This window comes from Chaetura pelagica, unplaced genomic scaffold (assembly GCF_000747805.2).
Source record: "Chaetura pelagica isolate M959 unplaced genomic scaffold, ChaPel_1.0 scaffold152, whole genome shotgun sequence".
NCBI lineage: Eukaryota > Metazoa > Chordata > Aves > Apodiformes > Apodidae > Chaetura > Chaetura pelagica.
In genome coordinates, this window is record NW_009952434.1 from 679,009 (window position 1) to 690,786 (window position 11,778).

At 53.8% G+C, this 11,778-nt stretch overlaps 1 protein-coding gene across 1 annotated transcript; it reads right to left on the bottom strand.

Moving 5' to 3' along the window:
* Positions 1–10,430: 10,430 nt before the first annotated feature.
* Positions 10,431–11,732, bottom strand: BTG2 (BTG family, member 2). The gene is made up of 2 exons (XM_010008317.1): positions 11,723–11,732; positions 10,431–10,822 (listed from the first exon to the last, which is right to left on the bottom strand). Exons 1-2 carry the CDS (start codon positions 11,730–11,732, stop codon positions 10,431–10,433), a joined length of 402 nt encoding a protein of 133 aa, XP_010006619.1.
* Between the last annotated feature and the right edge of the window lie 46 nt (positions 11,733–11,778).

Consider the following 11,778-nt stretch of genomic DNA (forward strand, 5'->3'; position numbering starts at 1 on the left):
CCACCCCCCCCCCAAATCACATCTGCAGAGGGGCTCAGGCCATGGGCATTGGACCTGGGCACCCACCTTGGGCTGCCTCTGCATGAGACCCTAAAAACCAGCAGCTTCCATGGGATTCCCCATGGGGATGGGCAGGATTTTTCCAGCGCTCCCCAGAAAACCCCAACATTTCCACCCCATTTCTTTCCAGCCTCTCCCCCCAGCTTCTCTTCCCCTTTTCATTCCCGCCCCCCCCTCCTTTCAGCATCCCTCAGCTCAAACGCTTCCCAGACCATTTGCAAACATCCCTTTAGGATGATGTTTCCCCAGGAATTGCAGGATTTGAGTTTCAAATCAAGCCCTCACAGTATTTTCCTTTGGAGAAGCAGAGAAGCAGTGAGGCAGCAGGGAATGGGTTTGACCCTGACGTGGCTGGAGGAGTCTGGGGGTGGGCAGAGCCAATCCCTCCTCCAGGGACAGGAGCTGCAGGCACGTCCCTGTACTTCATACTCAGTGTGTGTTTGCAGTCACGGCCCAGGGAAGTGTAACCCAGAGTCACGTCCTTCAGGGCTTCCCTTTGCTCAGCTCTTGGATTCAACCTAAGACCTCCACGGAGTGGAGGAGCTGCAAGGACAAAAGGATCGGTGGCCGGGTCACGGCTGCCACCTCCACACCTGCTCATCTGCAGACGTGCTCACGATGTGACAGGCAATAAAAGTTGATTATTAATAAGCTGCCTGGATCCGGCCCGTGGCAGCTGTGACGTTGCTGGGGAGAGATAAGAAAACCGTGGAGGAAAAAGCACCAGGGAGGGGCCAGACACGTCGCCGGAGGAGATTGCCAGGAGCCCTGGTCTCCCTGGCATCACCTGGGGATGAGCTGGGGTCCCATTTCACAGAGGAGCAGATTGAGGCCCAGGAAATGGGGGGTCCTGCCCTGGCAGCTCCACACAAGGAGTGTGACACACAAGAGACAGGATTTTGGGTCTCTCCAGCCAGCTCCAGGAGGCTGGGGAGCCTGGGGGCTAGAGCAGCCTGTGGGGGTCCATCCCCCCCAGGGGACTGAACACTTTGGGGGGACCCCTGGGGGAAGTCAGTCCTGCTCCCCATGTGCCCCCAGAGGTGGTTTGGGTACGGGGGAGAGCAACGGGCAGGAAATTCCCAATCTGTTCAGCTCCCATTCTTGCCTCCCCTTTTGTTTCACTCGCCATCTGTCCTGCAGCCCCACACACCCCACACTCCCACTGCACGTGCCATAAATACCAAGATGGGCTTTGTCTCTGCTCCCAAAAGCAGCGTGGACCCCACACCCCAACCCTGCAGCCCCCAGCCCTCCCCAGCAGCGCCTGCTGCCAGCCTTAAAGCTGCTGGGGGCTGGCACAGCCATGGGGGCTTTCTGTGCCCACCTGCTTGCTGTTGGGGGGTCTGGGTTTGGGGGGGACAGGCTCAGCATTGCTCTTCTCCCTCCTCCTGCCCCAGCAGGTCTTCGGGTCGGTGCTAAGAGGGGGTGCACAGCACAGCTGGGGGCTCAGCCCCAATCCAGCCTTTTAACTCCCAACAAAGCCAGGAACAAGTCAGCAAGGGCAGCTGCTCCACTCCAGCCCCGTCCTTCCCCTTTTCTGTTTTATCCGGTGCTATAATAGAAATAAACTCCCTGGTAAAAGGGCATTGTCAGAGGGAAAATGGGCCTCGCCCTTCGTCTGGCAGCTGGGAACGCCGGGGACGCGCAGGGCTTAGGGATATTGTTGCCTCCAGCCAGTTCCCAGTGACACATTTCCCAGCAGTTCCCCAAAGGAGCCAGTGTTGCACTCCCAGGCTGTTGCACTCCCAGGCTGTTGCACTCCCAGGCTGTTGTTTCATCTCCACAGCAGTGACACCGAGAGCTGCCCCATCCCCATGGGACTGGGTACTGTTGTGCCAGGCACAGGGGTACCCACAGGGACAAGTGGCCCTTGCAGAGGGGATGGATGGGGCAGGTGCCAGCCCTGGGAGGGGTACCCTAACACATCCCAACACTGCCTAGCAGGTCCTGGGGTGCAGACCCCACCCCAACATCAGCCTTAAACCCTTCTCCTTCTGCTTTGTTACCACTGGCTGGGATGTGAGGCTGGCAGGCACTGCTCCATGGCAGTAGTAGCCATGGGTAAATCTTGGACATGGCCCATGAGACACTGTTGGGTCAGTGCCACCAATGCAGAGATGTGGCAGAATCCCACAAGGAATCCCATGAACTCTCCTCCTTCCTCCAGCCCTTCCTGGAGCTGGGAAACATGCTTTCCCCAAACACACAGGGCTCATCCCAGCTACCAGCTCCAGGCTGGGCCTGGAGACACGGCTCAGCAGAGAGCAGATGACAGCAAAACGAGTGGCTCAAAGCTCTGAACAAAACCCAGGCAGCTGGTGAGACTCACACGCCCTGCTGGAACCTGCCTGGGGTCTGTGCTCCAGGCCCAGACACAGACATCACTCCACGAGGAAGCACAAACTGCCCCAGGGCAGCAACACAGCCCCTGGCTGCTCCCACCATCCTGGCTGCCTGTGCCCTGCCCTCTCCTTACTGCCACTGCCAGGGCATGGGATTGCTCAGGGATATGGGCACAGCATCACTTGAGGACAAGGGATATGGTGTCCGTTGTGGACAGGGGCACAGCATACCTCAGTGACAGAGACACAGTGTGTCCTGGGGACGAGGGCACAACAGGGATGGCAGGGCACCCCGAGGGATGCACCCCACTAACATGAGGGGCCGTGGCTTTTCGCCCGCTGCAGAACAGGACGTGTTGGGGCACCTTGCTCTGCCTGGGGAGCTCGCAGGGAGCGGCAAGCAGGGGGGGAGGATGGAAGGGGTTCTGCACTGGGTTGCCCAACACCAAAAGACTCCTCAAACAACAGTAATTACTATTATAATACATAATAAGAATCGTATGCAAACCCCCTGGCGAGCCGAGCGAGCTCTGCCCTGACCCGCGCGGCGCAGAGGCCTCTCCTCTCCCCAGCTCTCAGCCCTTCTCGGGGGAAACAAAAGGTGCAAAGTTTAGTGGTGCATGAAAGGAGAAACAAAACCCCGGCCCCAGCTCTGCCCTGGCCCCCCCACCGCCCCACCAGACAGATGGCAACAGTTGTCCCTGAGCACCAGTTGCTCGCTGCCGCCCAACAAGCCCCTTTTATCCCCCAAACAGGTCGTAAATGGGAGCGTCGGGAGCAGCCTCTGCTGAGGGGGCCGGGATGGGGCCCAAAAAAGGGATGGGAAACAAAAAAAGCAGCTGAAAGAGGCTCCTCTCCCCCTGCCCATCTGTCCCAGCCTCGTCACCCCTCACCTTGGAGCTTGCAGCAAGGGGGTGGCTGGGGTGAGCCATCCCCAAGGATCCCCAAGCCCCTTGGTGACACCCCAGGAACAGGGATACAGGGACACGCTGCAGGGCGAGGTGGGCTCACCCCATTTTTGTCCCATTCCAGCTGAGTACCTCGGTGGGGGATGATCCCTCCCACTCTCAGGGCCCCAGCAGCAGACCCCCACTTCCCTTTGGGGATCCCCTTGCCCTCTCTCTCTCCCCACTGTCATTTTTACAACCTAGAGACCTGCCCAGGACCCACTCCTGCCCGAAAGCTGGCACAGGAGGAACCAGCAGGCAGGGAGCGGAGACGGGGCTGGGGCTGAACCTGCCAGCAGGTTTTGTGGTTGTTTGGGAGGGGGATTTTTTTATTTTATTTTCATTTCAAGTTCCCATTAAGCAACACCAGCTCCTGCCCCATCTGCTGCTGGAGTCCCTCCAAGCACAGCCAGCCCCGAGCACCGAGACAGTTCCTGCACCACGCGGAGGGGGAGGCGAGTGGGCGTGCGGCGGCTGCGGGACACGCGCTTGCATCTGCCCCTGACCTTTCTAGGGGAAGGACAGGGTGGTGTTTTTTTTTCCACCAGGTGGTTCAGTTTTTAGCAAGGATTGGAAAGGCAAAGCAGTGCCTTCCCCTCTGATTTGGCTCAGGGGCTCCAGGTGGGTGTGAGGCTGTTGGGGAACTCGGGGGTGTAGGAGCTGAGCCTAGATGGGTTGTGGCTGCAAAGGGCTCAAGGTCTGGCCAAGGAGAGCTCAAGGTCTGGCTGTGGCCACTGTGCAAGGTGCAAAGAGAGGCCAGAGAAGCCAGATGAGGGAGAGGAAGGGCAGGCTGTGAGTATGGTCTCCAGCCAGGAATCACTCTACCATCCCAGCCAAAGGCCAGAAACCAACAGGATCCCACATGCCAGCCCAGGACCTGATGCCTGCCCACATCCCAGTGGGCTTGGGGAAGGGTTGGATTCAGCTGTGTTGGTGCAGAGCTGGAGGCAGAGCTGGTGCAGAGACTCCACCAGGGCAGCAAACATCTGATGGTGCAAACCGGCAGTGCCGGAGGTCGCCGGTACAAGCAGCAGCGACGCCGGAACCTGCCAGAAGGCTGCAGCCCCAAAGAACCACAGGCTTGGCACAGCACCAACCCCTCCAGACCCTGCAAACCATCTTCCCGTTGCTGGGCCACGTGATGGCTGAGTTTTTACAGCTCCGGCGAATCCTGGGAGGATCATCAGGGCTCTGGTGAACCGCAGGTGACGGAGCAGCCCGGGGCTGTGCCTCCCCCAGTTCCCAGGGCTGGGCTGGGCTGGGTGCTGAGTCTCCCCAGATACAGGGAGTGTGGCTGCACCTACGGCAGGGCCTGATTGGCCTCAGCTGAGCCGAAGCAGCCGTCGCTGCAGCAAAGAAAGAGGGCAGGAAGCACCTGGCAGAGGCCAAGCCCTGCAGGAACCCGCTGGTGCTGGGAGGAGGGTCAGCAGCTCCCGGGTTCACTTCTGTCCCTCCTCCAGCTGCAGCAGTACAGTGGGCAGAGCCCAAGCTGCCACACTGTCCCCATCCCCTGTCACCTTTTTGCCTTCTGAGGAACTTGGCACCTACGTCATGTTTCGAAGGGACCCAGCTCCAGGGTGGGCAGGGGTGGAAAGTGCTTCGAGGCAGGGACAGTGATACTGCTCAGGCCTGGCAGGGGATGAGGTCTGGCTTGTGTGGGAAGGGTAGAAATCACCTCCTCAAGCAGTTTCACATCCTAAATGCAGATGTTGCTTTTCTGGTAACTCAGAACTGAGAAACACCCAATTGCTGCTAAAGGGAGCCCAGGAGAAAGGAGCACACACACAAAATTGAGCATGTTTTGCCATCAACCAAAATATCCTGGTGGACCCCAGGGGACCCTGTCCTGGGGTGGTGGTTGTTGCTGGGCTGGGATGTTCCTCATGGCTGATTTGGGCTTCGCACAACCTGCATTTCCCCATCAGACCAGCTCCCAAAACTGCCCCAGCTCCTGAGAGGAAGGACTGGGAAGCCTGGCAAGGATAGCAGGGGACAATGCATCAGTACAGAGGACAGGGCATCAAAGCTCACCTGTCTTTTCACACTAAACAGGCATTAAACACCCTACCAGACTGCTGGAACAGTTGTTTTCCTGAGCACCAGCATCACCCATGCTGCCCACCTACCCTGCTGAAGGGTTTTTGCAGGGAACTGGTTTCTGTGTGGGTACCCCACACACAGGGGACACTCTGTGTTAGAATCCTGGACCCCACTGTGCTGGCAGAGCTCATCTCTCCTGCGAGGTGCTGGGAAGCAGGCAGGTCTGCTGGGCAATGAGCCCAGTTCTTACCCAGGACATGTCAAAGGCAAATGCTGGTTTATGCAACACACCAATCTCTGATTACAGAGGACAATGTTTGACCCAGGCTCCTTGAATCAGACACTTCCCTGCCCAGCCTGAACAACAACAACAAAAAAAATCCCAAGAGAAATCCAGCAACAGGCTGAGCAGAAAACAAGTCCAGATTTCAACAGGTGGGCAGTGGCAGAAGAGTGAGGTTTTGGTTACTTTCAGTCTTGTTCAGAGCTGCTCCAGACATGCCAAGGGCACCTGGATCAGACTCCAGCTGTGCCTCCACACTCCTCCCGTGATGTCCTCAGGGATCCCACATGAGAAAAGGTGCTGAGAACTGCAGCTCAGCATCACAAGGCCTAGGAAGGGCTTAGGAGGGGACAGATAAAGATGCACCCAGCTGGTACACCAGGTATCATGATCCTACTAGAAGAAAAATGACGAGCAAAATAAAAATAGCAGATGAGTCACCTATTAAAATGCTGGCAGGGGGATCTGGTTACAGTGCAGGCAGGGCTGACTCCTCACTAAACACTCCATGGTGTAAGAGCTGTATTTTTATCTTGGCTGAGAGCAACTTAAATTTTAGATAATCTTGGCTCTGCCTGCTGGCCCAAATGCCAGCCACAGGCTATGGCATGGACTATGTCAGCCTGAAAATGGGCCAGGGCACACAAGTCCAGGCAGACCACACTGGTCTGGACAAGCTAGAGGGAGGAAGGCCACCATCATCTGACTTCACCAAGCCTTTGAACTTGGATGACTCTCCAGCTAATCAGCAACCGACTGGGACGCCCATTCCTTCTCAACAACCCTGTTTCACAAGCAGCAGCAATTTGGGTGTGTTTATGGAAACTAATGAAGGGATGAGTTCAAAAAGGAGCGGCTTTGACAGAGGGCCACAAATTGTTTTCCTCTCAGAAGCAGTGTATTATGATGAAAGCAGGATTAGAGGAAACAGCTTTAGAGAATGGTAGGACCAGGCCTGTGCCCCCCTCCTTTGGCACCACTAGTCTGGGAAGGCACCAGCACAGGGAACAAGTTGTCGTGGGTCACAAAGATGCTGCAAGCTGCAACTCAAGCCCTCCTGAACTCCATAAAAAGGGGGTTTGGGACCAAAACCAGCACAATTAACCAATTTATTCAAGTTCCTTAAATCACATGAGCTTGAAAATGAGCACAGATGAGGGCTAAACCCATGAGCTGGACATCCCATCCCAGGAGCAGGGATCCAGCTCCCGTGCTGCAGTCACCAGCCTCTTGACACAGTCAAAACAGGATCTCCAGTGAATCAACCCTGGCTGCCTTTATCATGACATCCTCTACATACCTGAAAATTTCAGTCCCATGATCTCTCACCCTTCCTCCTCTGCTGGCTCAGTCACCCTTGGAAGGACAGTGGAGGCAGAGAGGCTTAACCAGGAACCACCCCTGTTCCTGGCTCGGGTCATTCATTGCTTCTTTCCATGACTTTATGCCATTCCTAGGATTGGGCAAAAGATCTGGCAATCGGCTACATAACACCTTCACACTCTGGCAGGACATGGGATTTTTACAATCCCACACTGAACAAATCCCCCACTGCCCCAGCCAGAACCCAGCAGTCAGCATGGGGAAGGAGAGGGCAGGACACCCACAGCCTTGCATTAGTCATCAGACCAATTCCCAGCCTTAATTCCATGGGTTTAGAGGGTCAGGTTTGGAGTCAGCATGTTGACTAAGCAGCTTTTTTCTAAACCTCCTCCTTGACACAGCTGGATATTAAAGTGTGGGTGACTGTTAACCAAGCCCACAGCATTTGCAGTGTGGGTTTTAGGTTGCAGTCCCAACTCTCACCCTCTTTGCAAGCACAGAGCAGCTCCCAGCAAGAAAACAAGGCTCATTTATACTGCTACATTTTTATTAAAGTAACAAAAGCATACGTCTGTCAAAGGATCTGTACATTCTGTATATAAAAACACTACTGTACAATTAGTAACCATCCACTCCCTCCTCCAAGTGTAGCTTACAAACTTTCTACCATTTTCCCCAAATACAAAAAGCAGGTCCCGTTCAACAGTCCAGCTTGTCAAAAAAAACAAAAGTGACAGGAAACCCCTCAAATACACTGTCTGAAAACACACACCATTGGGCTCTGATCAGGCTTGTAGGCAGAAGGCAACAGAGCACATTAATTCACAGCTTTTACATGGAACCAGCTACAAGAGAGAAATGGATTATACCCAAGTTTGGTTGGTTTTGAATGAAAAAAAAAAAAAGGCCTTTAACATCAGACTCCTCCACACCAGGGACAAAAAAGAATGAGACTTGGCTATTTTGGTTCTGGAAGTGGGGGCATGTTAAGAGCAATTATAGTGTGTTCCTTTGGCATAGGCTGTTGTTCCTGAAATCTTTCCTGATAAGAGGAAGGGAACAGAGTAAAAAAAGGGGGTGGGGGGTGAGGGGTGGGTGTGTAAATCTTAAGATTGCTTTAATTGTGTAAAGTTATAACCCAAGGAAGTGCCAGCCTTCAGGAAACTCCACATCCAGCCAAGGAGCCCAGCAAAGTAAACACTGCCCATCCTGGATGCAGTTCTTATCATGGGCTTTCCACATAAGCAGGTTAAGTGAGGACTCCAAAAAGCACTGAGATCCCTTTTCCTTGAAAAGGGAATTTGTTTTTTTGGAAGTTCCCCAGTACTCCCCTCTTGGTGATGTCACCTATTGCACAAGTTCACCAAGGGAAAAGTCCCAGTGCTTCAATTTCAGCTTCTGCTTCGCTGACATGAGAAATTCAAGTGATGCAGAGGGAAGTGATGCAACTCCAGAGCCACTGCTATTACTGTTCAAGGACAAACAACTACTCACCACTTGACATTTTAAAAGGATCTTTGAATTGAGGCTAGTTTCCCAGTTCTGGAATTTATTATCTGGAGCTTAAAAAACTCTGAACGTTTTCCACATGAGTAGTCAGAGCTCAGGAGCTCTGCTGAAACTTTGTTTTCATCTATTAAAAAAACCAACCAAGCTACAAACTGTGGCAGATGGGAAGCTTCCTTCCTCTCCCAGCACACCCAAGATTTGGAAATATATTGCACAAATGTCTGAGAACTTGATTCATCAAAGATTGGGCAAGAACAACTCTGGTTATGCCAGACAGCTGCCAGGTCAGGAAAGAGGAAGGTAAAGTGTGCTGAGAGACAAACCTGGGGAAATTTTAATTACAAACCACTGTGTTAATGCCCTGCTTTTCCAATCACTTCTCCCAGGATCACTAGAGGAGTACCAGCTGGTTAGTAAAAAGGCCATGGACACACAACATCCTGGTAAAGGTTCATTCTGAACAGGCAGGTCAAGTTCTTGAGGCAGAAGTTTCAGCTCCCAGCCCATTTGTAGGCAGAGCAGTTTAAGGGCCAAATCCTGAACCACCCTCAGGCAAAGTCTCCCTAAATACAAGTATCACTGGGACTCCAAGAAGAGTTTTGCTTGAACAGACAAAGCACAGGACCAAGCATTAATTGTGCAAAACAGTTATGTACCAACAGATCAGAACCAAACGATGCCCCTTACCAAGGTATCAGTGAAGTCAGGTCTCAGGGACAGCCACATGCTGACCACCCAGAGGAGGAAGAGAGGGAAGAAGTGCTGTGACTTTAAAAGCATTATTAGGACACCAAAGCATCGGAGGATCCCAAACAGAGGGAAGAGACTCCCAATACTTCCAATTTTGAGATAGGGCAAAGGGGGTTCTCACACACCAAACACTAGGGCATAAGGCAAGTTGCTTCAGCTCTCCTGGAGAAGTGACATAGCAAGTCATCAGCACTGGATTAGCAAACTTCCTCAAGCAAGAGGCCAACTCCACTCCTGGGAGCACAGAGAGGCCACACAAGAGCAGATCATGGGCTGATGTCTTCTCCCCAAAGAGCAGAAAGGCTTCATAATTCACAGCAGTTCAGTGCTGGGTTCAGGGTCTGGAGCTCAGTGTGCATCCCTGGTGATAGCCAGGTACTGGGGAGCACCAGGAACAACCACAGCACTCCAGTGCCACCACAGTGGCTGCAATACTCATCTTTGGGACCTCCTCTGCACAGTCTGTGCATCTTTGCCTTGCTCCACTTCACAGGACACCAAGATCTACACAACCCCTTCAGTCTAGCAGCAGACAGGAGAGTTGGAGGGGCTGCAGAAAGGCCTTGCTTCCCCTTGCTTTGTGCTGGGAGTGGGGCAGAGCAGAGCTGCAACATGGAGTGCATCCAGAGATGTGCAAGAGCAAAGGTGAAGGATCCCAGAGTCCCCAGCCCTGAGGCAAGGTTCCCTCAAACACTATACCCAGGCCCCAGGGAGATCAGACCAGCTGGAGAGTGAAGAAATTAGTGGAGGAAAGGCAGCAACTCCTTCATCCCTTCCCCAACAGAATTGCAATACTTGGCAATACAGCAATACTGTTGGGTACCAGGATGGTGAGAAGGTGACACAGACATCTCCCACCACCAAACCACACTTCCAAGCCTGGCTCTTCCCCCTCTTCCTCCATTCCAAGCTGCCCAAGTAAGCAAGCCAGCCCAAAATCACCATCCAACACTAATTAGGTAGATACCAGCTTCATAATAAAAACTCATAAGCTTGCAACAGCTTTAAAAAAGGCACCTAGACCACCACTTCTGCTCAAAGTGGTGTCCAACATTTTAATTTTGGATTTTCTTGGATTTTTTAAAAAAATATAAATAGATCTTCATCTTAAAAATAGATCCTCAGGTGAGGTATACAGTAGCCTGTGTCTTGGCAGTGTAAGGACAAGAGGAGTATTTAGCTGGAGACAGTCATGATGTAGTTTTTGGAAGGACTGGTGCGACCTAACATCATCTGGTTCTTACAGGTAAGCATCCCATAGGAGCTCACAGGTTTTGTGGCAGTTGCTTCGTACAAGACACAGATGGAACCATCCTCCCCAATGCGGTAGGAGACCTCGTAGGGATCCACCCAGAGGGTGAGCTCGCTGGGCAGGAGCTGGTAGAGCTGTGGGAGGCTGAGTCCGATCTGGCTCGCTGCCTTGCAGATAATGGGGTCCATTTTGTGATTGATCCGGATGCAGCGGTACCCGGAGCCTTTGAACGGCTTCTCAGGAAACCAGTGGTGTTTGTAGTGCTCTGCAAGGGAAGCAAGAAGGGAAGAGTGGTGGGTGAGCAGGCGTGCAGCAGCTGGGGAGGTCCAGGTCCTGCTGCAGTCCTGAGGGTGTCCCCCACCTCGCTGCAGGTGGGGGGACAGAGCCCTCCTTTGGCTGCCTCCACCGGACAGAGGCTCCAGAGCCCAGTGCTCAACTATCCAGCTGCTGCTTGCTCCAGGGAGGAGGAGGAGGAGCACAGCTCTTCAGGTCCTAGAAACCTCAGGCAGGATGGTGCCACGGGGGCTGCAGTGATGGGACCCAAACACCTTCTTGCCCTGACCACTGGGGTGGCCAGGGAAGATACTGTATCACCACCGACAAAACAGCGCTCAGGAAGTAACATCCAAGTCATTCTCTAAGTTCAGAGGCACTTCATTACCCCTTATCTCAGCAGAGAGAAACAAACTATCCCTTCTGAGAGCTGATAACAAGGCTGGGAGGACACCCTTGAACCACCCAGTTAGGGCTGAGCCCCAGACAAAGGGAGGGGGGCACCAAACTCCACTGACACAGGGAGCACTTCTTGCCAGGGGACAGGACACACAGAGCAGCTTTGGATCATTCATGTCAAGCTCCAGGAAGAAGGGCTTCAAGCAGATGGGCTGCACAAAGCCCTCAGAGACCAGGCAGGGGATCTGCTCACTTTCTGAGCAGAGGCAACAGTTTGCCCAGGACCCCACAGGGGCACAAGCAGATGTCCCATAAGGCACACAGGGGCCTGCAGTCCCTGGTGGGCACCCAGACAAAGGCACAAATGGGTATCCAGCACCAAGGATGACACAGCTGGGCACCAGGAAAGGACACAGATAGGTGTCCAAGCCCACAGGACACCAGTGGGCACCCACAGAAGGACACCAGGCCCTGCGAGTTAACACAGGGAAGAACACCAGTGCTCCCGATGGGGAGCAGAGGGACTCGAGGAGACTTTTCTCACCTCGGACCATCCTCCCCACAAAGCCAACCTCTTCCCCAGCCCCTCATCTCACCTGC